The sequence below is a fragment of the Genypterus blacodes genome, unplaced genomic scaffold (assembly GCF_046128005.1).
Source record: "Genypterus blacodes isolate CSIRO-AG114 ecotype Tasmania unplaced genomic scaffold, CSIRO-AGI_Gbla_v1 ptg000218l_1, whole genome shotgun sequence".
NCBI lineage: Eukaryota > Metazoa > Chordata > Actinopteri > Ophidiiformes > Ophidiidae > Genypterus > Genypterus blacodes.
Genome location: NW_027467017.1, coordinates 100,285 through 122,449, shown reverse-complemented (window position 1 = coordinate 122,449; position 22,165 = coordinate 100,285). Strand labels below are relative to the sequence as shown.

Genomic DNA, 22,165 nt, shown 5'->3' with positions numbered 1-22,165 from the left:
CACGGGCCGGCTCCTCCCCCCTCTCCCCCCTTCCCTACACGCCAGCCAGGGGATTCCTCCATTGTGGGAGAGGGCAGAGCAGAGAAGAGAGAGGGAAGTGGCACAGGAGAACAAAAGGCAGGAATGACTAAGAGGGACAGAGAAGAGAAGAGTGGGGAGAGTGAGAGAAAGGCTGCGAGTGTGTGTGTGGCAGAGAGAGAGAGAGAGAGAAAGGGACGGACGGTGGATTATTAATGAAGCACGGCGTTAACAATGGAGTCCCACAGGGTTACAGCCTCTGGTCCCGTCTCACTGACCTACAGATGAGTCACTCTGCTTCAGAAGGAATATGGATCTGTCTGATAGATCACTCACACACACACACACACACACACACACACACTGAACAAATCAACCACCCTCTCAGTCACAACTATGAGCCTGTGGAAATGCCATCCCACTGCCTCTGCCCTCGTCCAGCCCCTCCCACACTCTCGCTCGCCCTCAGAGGTGTGTGTGTGTGTGTGTGTGTGTGTGTGTGTGTGTGTGTGTGTGTGTGTGTGTGTGTGTGTGTGTGTGTGTGAGCTACCAAAGTCACAGCCCAAGCAGCAGCGTGCCGGGCAGATTTCCCACATAGAGCCTCATGTGTGATTCATTTAAGACTTCTTCCTGCTCTGGCGTGCGTTCAGATGCAGGATGAGTCGGGCGTGAGCGTGCGTGCCCCTTTAATTGTGTTTATGTGCCATTATCAAACATGCGTGTGCATTTCACTTAAGTGGCACTTTCCACCCCCCGCCTGCTCTTATCCGGCTCCCTGGGCTGAGCGGGGCCACACGGGGAGCAGGGCGTGGCGTCGGGCGCCTGCCCCAGGTGGCTGACTGAGCCTGACTGAGCCTGACTGACTCCGGTCTGCTTCCACCTGTGCTGGTTCCTTTCATCATTACAGTGTGTGTGTGTGTGTGTGTGTGTGTGTGTGTGTGTGTGTGTGTGTGTGTGTGTGTGTGTGTGTGTGTGTGTCACCCTGGACACACACCCCACTGTGGAAACCCTACATCTTCCATGATAAACATTACGACCACAGCCAGACAGTGAGGAAAGGTAAACATTAGCCCTGCGTAGCTAACAGCTATAGAAATGCCTGAGTGTAGCACTTTGTGTGTGTGTCTGCACAGCCAGGCGCTCTGAGTTGAAGATGAGTCAGTAGATTCGGGGGATAGGGAGGCATGGACGGTTGACGCTGAGGGCTCAGATGCTGAGCAGACAATCTGGAACCTTCTGGTCTGACGTGGCAATTGCCGATGACGACGGAAGCCTTTTCAATTTCTGCACAGCGCTGTAAAGCTGTGAGCTCAGCAGAAAAGGTGTCAGACGGCTACACCAGGTCAACCAACGTCTACATTACACTCCTGTCTGTTGATGTTGACTCACTCAAAGCAAGGCGGATTAAGAGGGGACAGGTGGCCGTGGCATGAGAGAGGCCGGGACCTCTGCAGCAAACACTCAACTCAGCCAAACACAACCATCAACACGTTCATAGACGGAACAAAGCCCAGCTCTTCTCCGCCGGAGGTTGAGGTCGTCCTTTTCAGATACACAAACACATTTTAAACCAAAGCCGTTTGTGCCCTCATTCAACATGGCAGACGACATGCTTCCCCCAGGCTGTGGTGACATCATCACACCGGGAAGCGAATGGTGACGGCTCTGAGACCAATCAGTGCTTTAGAAAGAGACGAGTCATCCATGTGTTCCCAACTGGGGGGCTAAACACTGCTATGGTTCCTAAAACCATCACAGAGAGAGAGAGAGAGAGAGAGGACTAGGACACGATGTCACACACACACACACACACACACACACACACACACACACACACACACACACACACACACACACACACACACACACACACACACACACACACACACACACACACACACACACACACACACACACACACACACACACACACACACACACACACACACACACACACACACACACACACAGCAGAATGTGTGACAGAGAGTCAGCACTGATTCCTCCAGCAGATTTGCAATCCAAACTACATTCAAAGCAGCGGCCCGGTCCTGAACCTGATCTGTACAGACTTCTTACTCCGGCCTCCAATAGGCTGAGTTTACATATTTCACTTCCTGCACCTGGCTTCAGCTATCAGGACAATAATGCAAGATGAGCGACAGCATGATGGGAAACAGGAAACCACGTAGCAACATCAACCAGCTGAGGGAAGCTGTGAGCACTAAAGGGAACAGGCATGATGGGAACATCAACCAAGAGACTGAGCAAGGTGTCATCGTCAACACAGACACTACCTGCAAACCTGCCACAGTGTGTCAGGGTGTGTGGTGGGGGTCCGGGGGGCCGGGGGGCCAGGTGCTACTGTGAGCTGGCTCTGCTGAAGCCACGGCAACTCATCACAGGCCTGTCGAACTGTTTACTCTCACATTCAGTGGTTACTATGAAGCTGGAGTCACGGCCTGCGTTCCTCCAAGTATGTTCTCACTCAGCAGGAATGAACCATCACACGCTGCTGTCTACACTCTGGACACACACTCTCAGTTCTCTCTCTGTGTTCCCACAAACGGGACACAGAGCCAGCAGCCCTATTGTTTACAGTCCACAGAGGACGCTGGGCTCTTTCCTGGATGGGCTGAATCCGGTATGTGCGGCCTGCCGGCTCCCTGTTTGTCCCATGATGCAGTGGTGCTGCGAGGCTGCACCCGGGCACTCTGAGGCCTTTCCTGTCTGGACAGGGTAACAGTCAACACATGCCCAGATCAAACAGAGAAGCACCATGAGGCTCTGTGGCCGCTTCACTCTGCACAGATGACAGACGTGTGTCGACCCAGGGTCAAACACAGACGGCACCCTGCTGCTCTGCACCGTCCAATAGCAGGGCGTTTAAAAGTCACCAAGGTAACCCATCACCAAATGAAGCTTCTTATCTAACCAATCTGGCTTTGGGAGGCAGGGGAAAGTCAGAAGTTCACATTCCGATTTAACAACTGGATTCTGAGACTCGCCCATAAATCAAGAGTCAAGTCCCGACTGGTGCACAGAAGCTTTTCCTCCACAGACGGGTCACATTGTTACGTTCGCTCCGTGCTGAATATGACAACCTTCCTCAGAGTGAAGGGACAGAGAGCGGGCGTGTGTGTGTGTGTGTGTGTCGCACTAGGAGCCTCCACACAATCCAGCCATTGTGTGTTCAGGTTGCAGGTCCTCCCTCTCAGGATCATGTGGCTCAGTATCAGTCCCTTTCCTGCAACCGTCTCGGCGCTCTGCTTCTCACAGCTCGCCCTCTGTCCGTCCCTCTGGAATGCTCTGCCGTGACGTGCTCTCCTCGTACCTCGTCCCAGTATTCCCTCTATAATGTTCGTGTTCATGTGGGCGACCTGCTCAGGGAAACTGACACACCGCCTGAAACAGTTTGTGTGTGTGTGTGACATAAATGCCTCGACCGCCCGTGTGCTCGTCTTTAATGTGTCTAAAGTCACACACACACACACACACACACACACACACACACACACACACACACACACACACACACACACACACACACACACACACACACACACACACACACACACACACACACACACACACACACACACACACACACACACACACACACACACACACACACACACACACACACACACACAGGGAGCTAAATAACTGCTCCACTTTTGGCGTCACGATAAAGTGTGCCGGCCTTTCAGCTGCAGCTTTGACAAAGCCCAAGGACAAAGTGTGGGCTTGAGACTCACATGTTCTCTCTCTCTCGCTCTCTCTCTCCCTCCCTCCCTCTCCCTCCCTCTCCCCTCCTGTGGGACAGGATTGGCTGGAGCACAGGCTGAGGTTGCTGTGCTGTGCCTACAGAAAGGTGCAGGAGGTCTGCAGTGACACGGAGGCCCCGGTCTCTCTCCCTGACGACGCAGGGTTAAGCCCCCACCCCCTTGTGAGGCAAACGGCCGGTCCTGAGAGAACCGTCACCCTGGAGACCAGCATTTGTTCGGCAAGGCAGCCAGCAAACAAGCAAGCGAGCATGGATCTCCCTCTGAAACATCAGGACAGAACACACGCGTGTGCAACATATCCTGGTCCTGCTCCAGGCCCATGTTGTTGCAGGTCTGTGGCGTGGATCTATAACTTCAACACCCAACACGTTTATCTTCAATGCAACACAAGAGACAGTGGAATTACAGCGGCGTCTGCACACCGCTCCTGTGCGACTCCAGAGAGGATCAACGCACAAACAACCAAAACACCCGGGCCTAAGCCGGCAGGAAGGAAGGCACAGGCAAGCACACACTGATCCTCGCCATCCCACCAAGGCTGTCTAAACACTTTGTTCTGCATACCCAACACCAAGCAAGGAGGGGTTGTGATAGTAGATCTAAAAATACACCCGCAAACGCACAAAGGATGTGGGAACACGGTGCATGTACATCATCACACACTGTGCTTCACACCGCAGAGAGTTCAGTTGCTTCTTCTGCCAGCTTGTCACCAGATAAGCCGACCGTACGTGGGATCTGTACACACACTCCTGCTGTCCTTGAGCCTGGCTGACGTGTCCCCGTGCCCCGGCACATGTGTGAGACCGGGCTGCGGCAAATGTCACACAAACTTTGCAGCCCGTCTGCAACCGCATGACCTGCTCACACTGGAAGATGTAGAAGTGAACACACCGGTGGAACTGAATTTGACCCGGTTTATCTTGAAATTGTTACCAGAACACACACACACACACACACAGGTTTAGCAGGTTAAGCACATATTGCTCACCGGCTGCAGACACAAAGTGGCACATGAGATGAAATGCGTGTGTGTGCTGCCACACTGCAGTGTGTGTGTGTGTGTGTGTGTGTGTGTGTGTGTGTGTGTGTGTGTGTGTGTGTGTGTGTGTGTGTGTGTGTGTGTGTGTGTGTGTGTGTGTGTGTGTGTGTACAGAGAAGCAGGAGCGGCTGAGCAGCGTCTGAGTCTCTGCAGATTGAAACAGCTGCTGCAGATCTAAGCTGGGCCGCTGCACACGCTAAGACTTGAACCTCTGCAGGGAGGAATTCAAGCAAACAAACAGGTGACTGATAAAGAACCATTTCACTTTAGCCCCCACGTTTGTTGAGTCAGTCAGCGGGGGGGTGGGGGGGGCTGCAAACAGCTTCAGCATGTCAGAGTGAGGAGAAGAAGCTTGTAGGTGAGGTCTGGGCTCATTCACAGGTGCATGACATCACTTCATTCATGTACATAAACAACAGAGGTCTGATGATCTGACACACACACACACACACACACACACACACACACACACACACACACACACACACACACACACACACACACACACACACACACACACACACACACACACACACACACACACACACACACACACACACACACACACACACACTAGGGTTCTTCACTGAAATAGTAAACAAATGCTCAGAAACGAGTCCTTTAAGAGAGGAAGCTTACTGAGAGTCACTGAGCTCCTGGCTGGATCCCCACCTGTGGTAAAGCTCCCTGAAGGACAGCAGCTAGCTTAATTAAAACACTGCTAGAATGGAAACAATGGAGACTGAAATAAAGCTTGATTAGCTGAATGATACTCTCTGTCTGAATGAAGATGTGCCAAAGTGCCACATGCTTCTGCATTCGTATAAGAGGGAGAGAGAGAGAGAGAGAGAGAGAGAGAGAGACAGACAGGGCGAGCTCCTGGAGATTCCAGTCATGCCTGCATGTCCTTGGACGTCGCGTGCCGCAGTACAAACACAGCGATCCCCTGGTAATTACAGAGCGCTCAGCAGCCCTCGCTCACAAATACTTTGTTGTTGGCAAAAACATTATTCAAGTTAAGAACATGCAAAGTTTCTTACAATAATGTTTCATATGAGACACACACACACACACACTCTGGGCTCAAAGGTCTCTCTCCCTGCAGCCCCAGCAGACTGAATGCTGTTTGGTAAACATTTCCCTGACCTCTCTCTCTCTCTCTCTCTTACAACATTGACGGGAGACAAAACATCAGAAAGTGTCTTTGTGTTAGAGGGACGCACAAACAATGAACACAATGCATTTCACTGTGAAGAGCAGTAATGCCCTGGATTTAAATAACTGACCTTTTAGTAAGAACAATGGACCAACAATCAACACACACACACACACTCACACTCACACTCATTCTGCATCAATCATCACATTTTGCTGCTCTGTTCAGACTCCGGCTCTGTTTGAGTTAAAAACTAAAACGTGTGTGTGTGTGTGTGGTGAACCCTGCTGTGCTACTGACCCCTCTGAACCCGTCTGTCTCTCTCAAACACACAGCCTTTCCCCCCTCAGAACCATCCACACACTGCGTTGATCCTGTGTGACTTTTCTTCAGAGATCAGTGTGTTCATGGTGTTTCCACACACACTACTTCAGCCGAGTGTGTATCACTGTACTCCCATGTCCCTACTCTTAAGCTCAGCGTTCCTTCACAGCCTTCACGCTCTCTAAGGACTACAGAGAGTGGAGGTGTAAGAGAGGAGAGGAACCTGCAGCTCATGAAGAAGAGAATCATGCTTGGTGTTGACGCTCGGATGTAATGCTCCGTCTGCAAACACGGGCCGGCCTCACAAAAACAGGGCATTCCTCCGCTCACTTGATTACTTGACCACTTCCTGTTCACAGAGACGCTCCCAACAAAAAGGAATCAACAAGAACGAACACCGGCGTCAACAAATCAGCCTGGCTCGGGATGGAGATGCTGACTGACTGACTGACTGACTGACTGGCCGAGTTTTCCAACAGAAAAACAAACCAGTGCTTTGTTTGTCTTAAACGCACTGGGAATCACACTGAACTGTTCATCCATCCAGTACAAAACCAGTACAGCGTCGTTCTTAGGTACAGGTAGAAACTTCTCCTACGGAAGGACGATATGATGGGGACCTGGAATCCATGTGGGTACCCTAAAGTCCAAAGCCAGGTGTACCATGCAGCATCCACGCCTGAGGACCGGTACAGGGGCATCAGGTTTCCCAGTGACAGATACAGGCCTTCAATGGCAGAGTGTGGGCTGGAGATAAAAGGGCAGGATTTGTTTGTGGTCCCTGGTGACCTACAGGGGCAGATCAGCCTCAAAGGGCCATTTGTGTGACCACAAGGGGGGGGAGTACTTCCTGGGCACCTGTATGATGCAAAGGTCCAGAGGCAGCGTCCTAATCTACACAAATGTCACTGCTTCATTGAACCATAAGTACCACAGGAGCTCTGGGCAGCCAAACTGGGGCCTCTGGCTGAGGCACTCTGGCTGAGGCACTCTGGCTGGGCCTGGTGTGTCAGAAGCTTCCACTCCGTCTTTACCGAGCCACACTGACACCTCTTAATACAATTTGCATGGTTTTTACTTCCTCGACCAGGTCCAGTCAATGTTTGGTCGGCCCTGGTGACCTCAGAAGACGTTTCAGTGCTGAAGCGACAAACTAAGACAAGAACGTTTCATTCAGACACTGTTATCTGTTTTTATTCCAAAATGCTCCTAAAGCACTTTGCATTGTAGTCTTGTGTGTTTGCAGTGTGGAGACAGATTAGTGTGCCACGCCCTGTTCCTGGGTACAAACACACACACACACACAAGGTCTCTACACACTGCCCATGAATACGACACATAAATACAGTTGGTCAAAGAAGATGGCGTCATTGTGTTCACCTAGTCTGTGTGTGTGTGTACTCAATGCCTGGAACCAACAGAGCTGCCGTCCTATCATAGCGCCCCAGAAGAGCATGAAGCTACAGCTAGACAACATCACCTCGTGCAAACAGCTGCTGCCACAACCACAGCCATCAATTATTCACTGGAGGCTAACCTTCTTGTTTACCTTTGAGGCCGGCAGCTGAGGCCAGAGAGCATTGGGGGGGGGGTAGATCATGCGATGCCCCCCCACCCCCCGTGCCAACCAGAAATGAACGGGACCACTCAGCACTGGACAAACAAAACCGCCTCAAACAGAAAGTCAAGGTACCATCAACTAGCATGAATGGAAGCAGCAGCCATATTAGCAATATTAGACAGGAAAGCAGCAGCTGAACTCTGACCCATGCACTCACCCACAACTCAGCTACTGCTTTGGTGTAAAGGAGACTGAGGATGATTCTCCAGGGACCCAGCTGTTAGCTACTGTATGTGACCGTGTTTCCCTCTACTTCTTTCCCACCTCACACGTCTTGTCTTGGATGGCTGGTGCAGATTCCCAGAGGAGCAGGGATCAGTGCAGCTTCCTCATATTCAGGTGCCAGAACCCCCATTCTCCAGTTAATCCAGCTCTGGAATGAAATTTACCCCCCGCAACCGCCTCCCGTTAGCCTTACGTCCCACATGAGGGGTGAGAGAGGGGGGCGGGGGGGGGGGGGGGGGGCAGGATGTGAGACCAGCTGGTCACAGCTCACACAAAGGAACCTGCTGAATGTGCTGTTGCATCAAAAAGAAGCTCAATCTCTCACACTGCCGTTTCTCTGCAGCCTCATCAGCTCCGGGTCGCTCTCACTCTCTGCGGCCCGTGATTCAGCCATTTCCAGATGAGGGGAGTCAGTTACAGCCAAACCATGAACGCATCGTATAGATCGACATAAAACCGTAACATGTAACAATGTTTGGGATTAAGTTCAACTTCCTGACTCTGCTGCAGGAAGAAGTGGAGCAGAGGGGAGGGGGGGGGGTGTGTGTGTGTGTGTGTGTGTGTGTGTGTGTGTGTGTGTGTGGCTTTACTGCAGAGGGGCCAATGGCAGGTGTAATTTATCTTTCGCCCTAGCCTAGTTCATCCAGTCACTGGGGAGACACAAACCAGGACTCTACAGTCAAGTTAGCTAGAAAGGCGTGCAGGGGAGAGGAAGTGTGGACCTCAAAGGCACACAGAGAGGACAGAAAGTCAACGTGGCCCAGATTTGTTTTTTTCAATTTGTCATTGAACAGTGAATTTTTGGGGGCTGGGAAGTCAGACGCTCCTCGCTGGAATATGAAAAATCTCCATCAGTTGAGGCAGAAACTCACTTGAAGTTTAAATAAGACATGAAGGGAAATAAAAGAGAATAAAATAGAATAAAATAGAAGTTCACATCCAGCCCGAGCTGAAAGAAGGGGCCTGATGGGGCCTGATGAGAAAAGCAGTGGGCTTTACATCAGTGTGTTTATGTTCTTACAAAAGAGCCACAAATAGCAGCAAAGCACTGGAAGCACTGGAAGCACCGGTATTCATTCATTCATCAAACACACACACATCTAATTGCCTATTGTAACTTAGCGTCCAACCACCGAGGATAGAAACGTACCAACGTAACTCGATACAACCTCTAGCAGCGTTCAGAGACCCAATCACAGTGAGCAGCGATCGTGATCCACACAGCTTTGTTAGCCGATACAAGGCTCTGATGAGTGCTGAGACAGGAAGTCGGCACTGGAGGATATCAGGTGGAGCTGGAAGGTCCTATTAGGTAAGAATCCTCGGAGTGACATGCACAGAACCTGTTTGGCAGAGTCTGACGGGGGCACACCCATCAGGGATTTGTTCCTCGTTTCAACAATAGAAAAGCCACGACAGAAAGAAGCAGATCTGCTGTGTGAGGCAGCAGGTGTGTACGGCAGCAGCATGTGAGCCACCTCCTCTAAGAAGAGACATCCTGTGCTGCTCAGCAGGGGGGCTGGACCAATAACAGAGCAGGAACACAGCGTTAGTACCTGCAGCCTTAATGTGATCCTGGTCAGGGCCGATGTAGAGCACACAGGAAACACAAAGAAGCGTGACATTGGATATGAAGGGTGGCAGTTAAGACGGGCTGAATGGACTTCTTTGTAACCCGTCATGGGACTTCAAATTGATCATTCCTTCTTCCTCGACATAATGATTGAGGCAGAGCTCTTCTATTTAAACAGCTCTGGTGACTGAGTCCAAGCCTTTCTGACTGAAAGCGCAGGCTGGAAGTTGGAAGAAAGACATTTGAACACACATGGTGGGGCAACAGGACCATCACATGATGCAACGCTTCAATCATTTACAGAGCAAAGATAAAGGCAGGAAGGAAAGTAGAGATCAATGCGTGTTCAACACTCGCTCCAGTGTACGCTCATACATGACTCCTTCATACATGTACTGCAGGGACCCGCTTCATGCTGCCCAACGTCAGTCTCATTAGGGACTGACATGTGCGATCAGAATTCCATTGTAAACAGCTGAGCACACACGGGCACGAGGGGAATTCTGCTCTGGATTCCAGACAAATGAGTCACTTTTGACCAATTCCCTACATTAGACATCGAGTCAACATGACTCCAGCAAACATAATCTAAGACTGCCAGGTGGGCAATGGGGGCAGGGGGGCTAGTGTGTGTGTGTGTGTGTGTGTGAGTCACAGCAAACTGAAGGAACTGTCAGGACTTCTAAATCTCCATCTGCTCACAGTTAAACCCCCACCAATGCCATCAAGACTGCGTCCTCCTCCAGTGCCACCATGACAACCTGTGCACCTCAGAAACCTGGGTGGAACACCGTACCAACTTTAGCAGAGAGGAGAGGCTCTATCATGAACTCTGTGTCACATTCTAAACAGAGGTAAACATGACAGGGCCCATTAAAGCTCACTCTGAGTTTACATTCTCCCCGCAGAGTGGAGACGCAGTGACGGAGAGAATAGAAGGAGCGAGAGAGCCGTTAAGCCCGAGTCCTCTTTAACGCCTCATCATGGCGCCGCGCCAGGAGAGGCGGCGTCAGGGAGTTACACATCTTGTCGGGCACAGACCTCGCTAAAATCCACATCCTGAAGCAGACTGTGGCCTTCGCACTGACGCACAGCTCGCCGTGCAGAACTGGCATCTAAAAATAGCCCCAAACTGACAAACGAGTCCACAGTCTCATCTCCAGTACAGAGTGACAGGGAAGGAGCTCGCAGACGCACAAAGGCCTTCAGACAATCGCACACTTGCGGCCTCATTGTGGTAACGCCATTAATCACACGGTCAATGTCCTTGTTCCCAACCCTGTGTAACCTGACCCCCTCCCCCCAACGTTCTGAGGACCACAGAGGGTTAATATGCGTTCTGTCTGCATGCTATACGTCTACAAACAAGCACTTCAGACGCTCTGTCACCCTGCGTTTACGTCCGCTGGTTGAACCCGGCACCACAGAGAGAGAGACTGTCCCTTTCAGTTAGCCGCCTGCTACGCAATGTTTGAGTCCATTCACTGCTTCAAGCACCATCATGCACCAGAGACAATGTGGATATGTGACAGGGACGATGTCATGTCTGCACACACGGCTCATTTAGCAAGACAGCCCCCCCCCCCCCCCCCACACACACACACACACACACACATACACACATCGCAGCTTGGTAACTATACTGAAAACAATAAAATGATTAAAATTGAAAAACAGCGAACGTGTGGCTTTTCTGAGTTTGTCTCTGTGTCTGTCTGTGCCAAAGCAGTGAAGCCTGGAGCCGAGTCTGCGTGCCCCCGGGCTGCTGGGCTCAAGGTCGGCTCTTATTAAGCCAAAACAGGGCGGCTGATCTGGTATCAGCACTCTTATTATGCATGGCAACTCAAGCACAAGTCAAGGCAAATTAGTTTTGTTCCACACATACACACACACACACACACTTAACTATGAGGCTCATTACAAAACACTGCAACAAACTATTTTTATAAAAGTATTTAACATGCGACTGCGGCAGTGTTGTGCCACGTGACAAACACAACAACACAACAAAGCAATAGTGTACAGAAAGTAACAGGGAGTCCAGTGCAAGTATTTAGACTCGATTGACCTCATCGTCCTCCTTTTCACCATGAAACCTAAATGACTGTCACTGTACTAAACCACACACACACACACACACACACACACACACACACACACACACACACACACAGTATCAGTCAGCATATTGTCTCGGGAGTAAACAATGATTAACGCCGCTGCATAAAACAAGTCGACTGTCTCATTCCATGTCCACGGCCCTGGAGAGCCATGGAGATGGAACAGACATGGAACAGTCCTGCTCCCATTAAAGCAGAGTATGGCCATGCATCATGTCGTGGGTGTGGACAGCGTGGCAAATCATTCCATACATGCCTTCCCACACCACACACACACACACACAGTATCCTGTCCCACAAGCCACTGATGCCATTGCTATGGGTAACACAGTACTGGACAACTGTTGTGGTCTGGTAAGTCCCTCCAAACAGGCAGTCCAGCCCTCTACTCTCTACATGTTACACATCTACACTGCACTTTGTGGTACATAAAGCAGAAGGATTTCACTTCTCACTTCATAAGCAGGTTGTTTAGCTGGTTGGGGTGAGACAGGTCGAGTTCCCCTCGCTGTGTGCAGCCATTACACACATTTAAACCCTAAATGTGTTGTCAAGCTAAGGACCCAGGTGATGATACAGCTGAAAACAGCTCAAAGAGGGCAAATAAGAACAACATGTTGACTGAGAACCACATTTCCTTTCCATAGATGAATTAGACACTGAAATCTGTTTGTCTAGTGACTTTCAAAGATAACTCATCGATTTGAAGATAAAGCCATAGATAGAGCTGCTGCTGACACCTTCTGTACACACCACTAAACAAACACACACATTTCCTACCACAGCAAGTGACACCTTTGCCAATGGGTGAATACTTTTACGTGAATGTTACACATCAGTATACTTTTGCAATGTTTGCGACCCACCAAACGCCCCCCCACGGCCCGCAGACGAGCTGCTCGGGCCCGGACCTGGCTTACCTTGGGCAGCTCTTTGAGTTGGTTGGCATCGAGCAGAAGCTCCTCCAGGCTGCGGCTGTAGCGGAAGATCTCCTCGGGGACGCTCTGCAAGTTGCAGTGCCGTTTGTCCACCGACTCGACGTGGCGGTTGCATCGCCACAGCGGGATACACTTCAGCATGTCCGGCCGCCTGGGGGGGGATTCGGTCGCCGGTGCTACTCAAACCTCCGCATCGGAGGGCGAAGCGGAGGGGAAGGTCGCCGTGGCAGAGGAGATTGCGGGGGGGGGGGGGAGTCGACGTCGAAACACGTCTTGCGTTCCCACGACGATCCAACACAGGAGGCCAAAATCCACTTAGAGACTCAAATATTAATCCCTTCAGTGAGTTCCTGATATTCCCAATTCCTGTCTAGCTGCGTTCGCTACGATTGTCAAATTCTTCGTGGCGTCATCCCCTCGAGACAATAAGCAATACACTACGATACAATGCAATACGATTAACATAAACAAAAGCTTAAAAACTCCCCACTCGGCTGAAGCGTCCCGTCACTTCACGCATGTACTCGCGGCTTCTCAGACACGTTAGCCCGTCTCGCTGCCGCCACCGTCCCGGTATGCGCCCGAATATGAAAACATTCAGCCGACGGTGCCGTTACACTAAAGCGCCGCCGTGTGAGGAGCCAGTCACGAGTAGCAACCGGTGGTAAAAACACTTGAAGGACACGACGGGTAAAACTGCTACCGGGTCCCATGGAACGAGTGAGGAGATTAACTCGGGACTCGCGACGCCAGAGGTGCTCGCTCTCGCCGGTTGTGTTGTTAGCAGGCTAGCCGCGTTAGCTAACATAGGCTTTGTGCTTAGCTACCGTAAGCTAGCATTAGTATCGGCGATATTTACACAAATCGCCTTGGGAAATAGCCTGTGGCGCGCCAGGACAACATCCCCGAGAGCTCCGTGGAAAATGTCCGCCTGCTGTTTTTGTTGCGTTGTAGGTAAATGACCAGCGGTGAGACCTGGCGCTGGAGCAACAGCCGCGCTCCCCTCCCCCTGTTGAGCCGAGTCGGGCTGGTTAGGTGTATGTGTGTGTGTGGGGGCTGGGCTAGCTGCGAGCTGCTAGCTGCGAGCAGGAGCGCCCCCGTCTACGCCTCTCCGCCCGCTGCACAGGGCCACACACATACTGGGTTACAGCGCCACCTAACGGCTGATAGCGCTCATGTTTAGAACTTTTTCTCGTCATGTAGCTCGTTTCTCAGATGAAGCTGTGGCTCTGTCCCGTGTTGGTGCGAACTAGTTATGTTAATGAATGCAGCCATCAATGATATTAGTTGTGTAGTGAGAAATGGTTAATAGATTCTTCTTCTTCTCTGGGTCGGCAGTAGCTCAGTCCATATGGGACTCGCCTGGGAACCAGAGGGTAGCTGCCTGCCTGCGGTGCCCCTCTGGTGCGTGTGTAGGAGGGGAACAAACTTCATACGTGTGTGTAATTACATTATATGTAAGATTTGCATTGTGTGACAAACTGCATGTCATGTGGATGCAGGTATTGGAAACGGAATTTCTCAAGGGTTGAAATTAATAAAGAGTTGGTTCTTCTTCTCTTATATATTTACACTCACACACATTAGCGGTGAGGCAGTCAGGCAACTAATCCTTTTATAGTGTGCCCACTACAGGCGACTAAGATACTGCATGGCCTTCAAGAATGATCCATATACACCTAAATCAGTGGTTCCCAAACTTTTTCTTCAGGAGTTTTTTGCACCCCCCGCCAACCAACCTCCCCTGCTTATTTATTGATTACAAATAAATGATAGAAACTACTGGTATGTTGGTAACCAAACAAGTGCTGAATAGGATTCTTCCTCGAGGAAATGCCCACCATTGATTGAACATAAAAAAATATTTTAACACATTTATGTTGTGGACAAACAATAACCTTTAATTGTAGAAAGAATGTGTGTACATGTCCTGACAAAAGAAAACGAGCTATTGCAGGAGAACAAATGTTAAACAAGATCGGATTACAAAATTTTGAAACTAGCACAAAAAATGTTCACAGATCACAAAAGCATAATTTGACGCAGAAATATTTTTGAAAGGATCCCGTTAACATTAATATCAACATCAATAAAAAAAAAAAGAAAAGAAAAGAAAAATGTAATTACAAGGCCTGCATTTGTAGCTGCAGTGAGTTTGGGTACAGGATGGATGCTGGTCAACCCTTCAGGCTTTACGCAGAGAGGTCACTGCTGTTGAAACGGTCTTGGTCATACACTTCTGCCACAACTTTGCGACCACCGAACCAGCGGTCATTGAGGGCCTGAATAGCTTTGTTCATCTCTGAAGCCATGGAAAACTCTACAAAGATTTTGACAATGATATCTGCATCCTCCTCCTCTCCCTGCTTCTCCTGGTATATGATGACTCTGTTGACGGAGCCAAACTTGCCGCACTCCTCCGTCACTTCGCCTTCCAGGTCGTCATCGATGTCCTCTGGTCCAACCATATTCCGGAGTACCATCACCGTGGACTGGGGACGAGCAAGGAAAGAACTTAAATCAACAGTTTGTAGATTGCATTCAAAACACATTTCAACCACTTTCTCCTGTCAGATTAAGTGTTCCACTGTCAAAAGTGTCCAAACAAACCCAGTACCTCTTAACGCCCGCTCTGCTCAGACCTTACCTCAGATTTCCTAAGCAGCTTCTGCATGACCATGTGTCTGGCGCTGCTGCCAGAAATGCTCATGTGCTCTTGGTCACTCAACATCTCCTGGCCTGTTCCGTCCTGAAGCATCTCCTCCTTCTCTTCTTTCTTCTCTTGGTTGGCACCAGCTTGACTGGACAGGACTGGTGGTGATGCAAGCACAGGATTCACAAGGCCAACTTGTGGAAGCACTGGCATGGTAGGACGCACTGGAGTCACACCTTTCAGGCAAGGCAGACAAGTCAACCACAGCTGAACAAACCGCTGCTTCTCACAATAGACACCTGGCACCTTATATCGTTACCAGGATGAGGCAAGAGTTAAAACTGAAGCCTGAGATGCCATTTAAGAGCAAAGGGGAAATAAATACTGACAATTTTGCTGATCAAATGTTTGTCAATGCCTTGTGACTCATTACCATTTGACTTTCACATCCCCATAGTCACTGGGAGACTTTGAAAATGACTGCAGTAACAACTGAACATGATCAGCAGAACTGTTCTTCACCGTTAAATGACAGCAACAACTCCAATATTGTGCTTTGCTCATAGAAACATGAAGGCAGCCGCTCCCTCGCCTGGCCGTACACACCTGTGATGACACCCGGTGCCTGAGCAGCCATGACAGCCTGAGGTATTCCCATCTGCTGACCAAGAAGTTGGGGCGCAGCTAACGCCCCCAAGACTGATGCCCCGGCTACAGCCTCCTTAAGAGAGGGGGGCCGAAGACATTAGGTAAGGGAAACACACAGAGCACAGCACAAGGCAATACAGTCAACGATCACACAGCACGGCACAGTGAGCCTAACTTGGCCTTTCTGCACTACAATCAGCACTGAAACTGATTACACAACTCTTACATATAGATTCAGATGTCTAGAGTAAGCACAAAGCCCCGAGTACAAAGGTTACACCGGTAAGATCAGAAGGAAGAGAAAGGTTTCATTTTTTGCAAAATGGCGGGAAAAAGGGAAACACGTCTGGGTGTGTGTGCTTGTTAAGAGAAAACTCTTAGCTCGCACACCAATCAGTGAACGGCAGGATTCCTACATTGTCATGCCACAAAAGGAAATGTCATCTTCGTAGTTTCTGTTACGCGTAGAAGTCTTTTTGTGGTGTTAAATCAACACTAGGGCAGAATAACGACCTGAACCAAACTCCTCGCCTTCTCACAGTCACATGTGGAGAACAGTGGTCTATGCCAGATCTATAATATCTGTGCTGTTTGCATCAATTCTAGCTAGTTCTGAGATATATTTACCTGGAAGGCCATTAAATCCCTTTGGAAGGGATTCATACTTGCCTGGGCCGTTATCTTAGCAGTGGCTGCCGCTGCGGCTACAGCCGCAGCAGGCGGCAGACCACCGGGGGTCGTGGGGGTCAGTAGGGGCATGGGCGGGGTCACTGCCTTGCCCACCCGTAGGTACTGACCCCCCAGGTCAAAGAGGTTCATAGAAGACACAGCGTCTATTGCCGACTGTGGCTTCTCATATTCTGTAAGTGAATACAAATGGTATTTAGTTGTGTAGTTAATGAGGGCGGAGCAGCACGACAGCTCGAGAGCCCCCCAGCTCACCAATGAAGCCAAAGCCTCTGTGTCGTCCCGTGGTGGGATCCCGGGCTAATGTGCAAGACTTGATCCTTCCAAAGGCCTCAAAAACACTCTTGATATCGTCGTCCGAGAGGTCCGGGTGGACGGATGCCACGTAGATTCTGTTAAAGGCGCGTGCCTCCTCTGCCAGCTGGTCAATGATGGGTTGCGCCTGACCGATGTTACTTGGCCGCCCAACCTATAGCACAGATCATACCAGTAAAGCGCCTCTTCAAAGTGCCAACCGAGACCGAAGTACCGTACAAATCCAAAATGCCCGTAGTACTGACTTTTAGGATTGCCACTAGTTCAGTACCATCATCCTAATAATAATAATAATAATAATAATACTGCCCTGAAAGCTCTCCTCTGATTTGTCTGATCCTACACTGCAGCCTATCAAATTTGATCAATGACCAAGCTCAGATTCCTTTCACTAATCTTCTCAAACTGCCCTCCAAGATATTAGTCAGCTATTAAAAATGTGATCTTGACAAAATGGGGTCAGATACCTGGCAGCTATCAAGTCAAAGAAATGTAAAAAGAAGAGATCTAAGGATAGAAATGATAAAGAAGCTAAAGTGACTGCATTACTCTAACAACCATCCAATTATAAACTTCCTTTTTGAATTCCCACACATTCAGCAGCAGACCGTCTACAAAAAGTGTCAAGTGATAAAAAAAAAGAAAAGAAAGAATGCTAAGATGCTGACACTAACACTAACACTAAACTAAGCTGATCACAGTGCCGTGACTTAAACTCTACAATAACAATGACATCATTTACTAAAAGCTTTACCCTGCCAGTGAAAACACCTTAATCACATTTCTTTTTCTGTGGTTAATCTTATTTCTAAAAGACACTCCTCCTACCAGCCTAAACCTGCAGCCTCCTCACACACACACACACACCAACTTTTGGTTTGGTGTGAGTCGCTGAACTGGCGGCAACACCAAAAAATGGGAACGCAGCAAAAGCCTCACACCCCCACGACGCACTCTGACTCCTACATGCTCTGCATAAACTGAGCCGTTCAAGAGGCTCAGTTTAAGCACCCTGCGTGGATACAAGAATCTATAAGTTACTGGGATCTGTACTACAGCTGGGGCGGCCAAGCAACACCAACCAGGCGCAGCCCATCATCAACACATCATGGACACAGAGCAACGCAACGCGCCGCTGGGCATCCGACTGGAACCGGTCACTAAAACAGCGATGATGACAACACACAGCACAGAACACTCCACACACAAGCACACATCATACGTACCTGGCAACCAACAGACACGCAGACAAGTGAGGAAAGAGAATGTGTTTAGATTCAGGAGATAACAAATCATTTCACAAGTTATTTCAAACAAACAAGTACAACAAGTAGGAAAATGACATCTGACTCAGCAAATTGGAAAAAAAATGATTCCTAAATAGTCCTCTTAAAAGAAAAAAAACGCAAAAAAAATGAGTTAGAGGAACAGCAGAGCTCAAGTTTCCCCTTTGTCCAGGTTCTTGTGAGCCTGAGAGACGCTGGTGCTGCTGCTGCTGCCGACTCACCTTAATGTTTCGCCCCCCCAGCATGACTGAATTCATTTGCTCCAGAGCCAGCTGAGCAGCTTCTGGCACGTCGTACTCCACAAAGGCAAAGCCCTACATCGGCGTACAGAACACAGGGAAAGGTGTCACCTCTGAACACCGGCGCCTTACTGTAGTCTGCAGCATGGAAACACCTTCATCACACGGCAAACAACTCTGACCTTGTGCTTCATGGTAACAGAATCCCACGACATATCAATACTCTTGATTGGACCGAAGGGGGCAAAGGCCTGTCTGATGGTGTCTTCACCAAGCTCATAGTAAATGGAGCCCACATACACTCGACACATGATGGCTAGAGCACGCTGCCGCTGAGCCGCAACCTGACAATGAAGGAGAACAACACATGATGAGCATTAGAAAGTCACAGAGAGGAGGACAAACACACACACACACACAAATCAATTTAGGTGTGCATGAGAGATGATGTGACTGAGGATTTTAAATTGTAACATCTGGTTTGCTGTGTTGATCTGTGCAGTAATGAGTGTATCGTCTACTGTGCTCGCTTTCCCCATAATCAGTCAGAGGCCTTTGCCAAGTTAGAGTCTGGACATTACAGGGTAATGACTGAATAAAGTGTTTCTAAAATGTACTCTAAATAATATGGCCTCAATGCTCTGACTACTGAATAGACATATGGAAGAAAACACACTGGAGTTATTGACATGCACAGCCTTCACTAGGAGTTGGCTTCAGTAACTGACCTGTAGTCCCGGGGTGCAAGTAAGGTAACAAATGTAATCGTGGAGTTCAAACGAAATCCATACAAAGTCTGGAGGAAAGCATTTCAAACTTTCTTCTCAAGTCTAATGGACGTGTCGGCCTAACCACTGGGAGTCCGTACATTTTATTGATGTCTTCAGTTCTGTTTGCTTGTGAGTATTACATGTCACTGCCAACAAGAAGCTAACTGCCTACTTTATGGCACAGAGGGAGGATGGATTGTTCATGGACGCTGAGAGGCCTGAAGGAGCCGTGTTCAGGCTGTTCTAGGGTTTGGTTGATTAAAGGGATTGCTATCCCTCTTTACTCCCCTGCCAAAAGCTTTCCCTGTCTTAAAATCGAGCAAATGCATATTTCTGACACTAAAATCCCTTTTCTTTTTGACAAACACACTTAACAGCCAGATAGTTTGGGTTTTTTAAATAGTAATGCAAATGATCCTGCTGCAAATCTCTAGAGAGATAGCGCCAAGTGTTACCACAATTTAGATCAACCACCTTTCATTTGACAAATAGTTCTGGACGTGGCCAAAGGTGGACCAGCAGTAGAATATCCTGTTTACTTTCAAATGTGCATGAATTCCTGGGCTAACAAGGCAGGGATTGTTGCCAAAGCAACTAATAAAAGAAGGGTAACAGTCCATTTCCATTGGGAATGCGCACAGAAAAAAATGTAATAATCTATTGACCGATTGTAAAGGTGAGAGAGGATCTCCAAAGCCCATTGTCACTGCTGCCATCTGAAAGACAGTAAAGATGAAAAAAGTGCTGAAAAGTAGGTTAGGTATCCCTTAGCTTTGTTTTTTCAAAAAAAAGGTCATTGCTTTGCTAGGTAGACAAGAGCGTTCAGTCAAACACTACATTCAGACCCTCCATCTAAACAACAAACAGCTCCCTTATGTACAGGAACCCCTTACATAAGTAAACCCCACATCATTACAGTTAACACATAAATGTCCCCCTTAACAAAGTGCAACGCATTTAACATGAAAACTAAAGATTCTTGACGATCTCCTCCGTCTGAAAAAGAGCAGAGGGCAGAAGCACGGCACAGGATCTAAACACAGCAGGGGGAGGGGGACAAGACCCTTTCTCTCTAAAATCCAAGAATCACAGGGGGACAAATTATGACATTTTCTTTTTCAGCAAATGCCAAAATATCTCAAACATCTCACCTGCAGGTTGGTAAGCTGTTGTTGCTGATGGGCAATTGTCTGCTTCACCAACACACTCTTAATGCTCTGCTCCATGGCATACTTCTTTGCCTGGGATATCAGAGAGATGAATGAGTTAGGTGAACATGTGGATCCATCACTGTTGGGTAACATCACCAGGAGCAATAAGCAGGAGACACACAAGTCTGCTGGTGTGATCAGAGATGAACACAAGCTAAGGTGATAGGGAGTTCAGTTTATTTATACAGAAGGAGAGATGATGATGCATACACCATCACATTTCTGTCAAAGGGGGGTGGGATACATGAATACAAGCATCAAACAGTCCCGCTATGAGGTACCCGTGGCTTCTTACCCTCTGCAGAGCCTCCTGCTGCTCTGGGGTGAGCGGCGGCAGGCCCAGCTTAGAGCCGGTGCCTTGTCCATTCTCCATCGTCATTGATTCTCCTCCCTGCAGGTTCAGAACCACAGGTCAAAACAAACAAAAGGACTCCACATAGAAGTCCAGCCACTGACGCGTCCGTCTCCGGCCTGTGTGGCGTACAAACATGGGTGACGTCAGTGCAGAGAGCACACACATGATGCGGGCACAGATTGCACATACATGACCGGATTGAGAGCAGGTGGGAGCGGGAGAGCTGCTTACCTACGCAGCCCGCTTAACGCCGAGCTCCACCGGACTGAGGCAGGAAGCCCCCGGGGTCAGGGCTGACGGGGACGCTTTAACAACTCAACAAGTTCTACAGAAAAGAAAATGCCTTCAGACTAACAATACGACAGACAGGCAGCAGCCATTATTTATGCAGAACAAGAGACACGGAGCCAGTCCGGTGTTCGGCCTCACACACACACGGTGATGACGCAAAGGTTAGCTAGACGCGGTAGCATTCCGTGGCTTAAGTGATTAAACCATAAGCCAATGTTGTTTTAAAGTCAACGCGGGTTACTTCTTTGTTGTTTGTCAATTACAACATAGTCTTAATCTAATGCGCAGAGCTTTCTAATGCTACGCGGAGAACGAGGCCTAGCTCCCATTCATGGCGCCGCAGCCATCTTTGTCGCTGGGACGCGCTAGCTAATGTTAGCCCATCTTCACCGCGCAAAGCTAACTGCCTGCCCCAGTGACAAATATTGGTATTTTCAGAAATGCAATTGACTAACAACTTCTACCATAACTTACAGGACGACCCGGTGCAGATAGACAACGTTAAAGTCGAAATTGGTCATAGATTCATATTTACCGCAGTCTCCGTTACCGCCATGAAGCACGCCTTCCTTCAAAGGCCCGCACGTTTTAACTATCGCGAGAGCCTTGGGTTTTCAAACACAAGTGTCGCGATATCAGTATCGCGGGTTTTCATGGATGCAGTGACGTCATTTCGCTGCTGCCCTCATGATCTTTTGTTTTCTAAAATCTGAAAGGTTGACCTAAAAGAGGTTTAACATTCAAAGCTGTTATCCTGGTCGTTTACATGTGGGGCATCTCTGTGTTTTAATCAGACTCATTAAATTCTAGATTTGGTCTTTTTGCAATCAAACTACATGGACACATTATCTCTAGTGCAGTACCCTCCATCTAATGTAATCACATTAATTGTTTCTTCTTTGATA

At 49.0% G+C, this 22,165-nt stretch overlaps 2 protein-coding genes across 20 annotated transcripts in view; both read right to left on the bottom strand.

The window, feature by feature from the left end:
- Nucleotides 1-13,869, bottom strand: part of scrib (scribble planar cell polarity protein) — a 47,352-nt gene extending 33,483 nt beyond the window's left edge. For 14 of the 15 annotated variants that reach the window (XM_076170445.1, XM_076170431.1, XM_076170435.1 and 11 more), the window contains exon 1: nucleotides 12,788-13,869. In XM_076170445.1, coding sequence (XP_076026560.1) covers nucleotides 12,788-12,946 — 159 coding nt within the window. In that variant the 5' untranslated portion in view covers nucleotides 12,947-13,869. Of the gene's footprint in view, nucleotides 1-9,730; nucleotides 9,904-12,787 lie in introns of those variants that run through there. The other variant, XM_076170432.1, reaches the window with a different exon arrangement.
- Nucleotides 13,870-14,679: 810 nt separating this feature from the next.
- LOC143016211 (poly(U)-binding-splicing factor PUF60-like) lies at nucleotides 14,680-21,874 on the bottom strand. 5 transcript variants are annotated; one of them, XM_076170415.1, is made up of 12 exons: nucleotides 21,796-21,870; nucleotides 21,201-21,294; nucleotides 20,910-21,005; nucleotides 20,555-20,644; nucleotides 20,069-20,119; nucleotides 18,816-18,977; nucleotides 18,616-18,708; nucleotides 17,049-17,262; nucleotides 16,734-16,966; nucleotides 16,065-16,179; nucleotides 15,453-15,694; nucleotides 14,680-15,297 (listed from the first exon to the last, which is right to left on the bottom strand). In XM_076170415.1, exons 3-12 carry the CDS (start codon nucleotides 20,991-20,993, stop codon nucleotides 14,998-15,000), a joined length of 1,584 nt encoding a protein of 527 aa, XP_076026530.1. In that variant the 5' UTR covers nucleotides 20,994-21,005; nucleotides 21,201-21,294; nucleotides 21,796-21,870; the 3' UTR covers nucleotides 14,680-14,997. The 5 variants fall into 5 exon arrangements, with proteins under 5 accessions (XP_076026530.1, XP_076026529.1, XP_076026531.1 ...); XM_076170414.1 differs by lacking the exon at nucleotides 21,201-21,294 and having other exon boundaries at nucleotides 21,796-21,874; XM_076170416.1 differs by lacking the exon at nucleotides 21,201-21,294 and having other exon boundaries at nucleotides 16,776-16,966; nucleotides 21,796-21,874.
- Nucleotides 21,875-22,165: the final 291 nt, after the last annotated feature.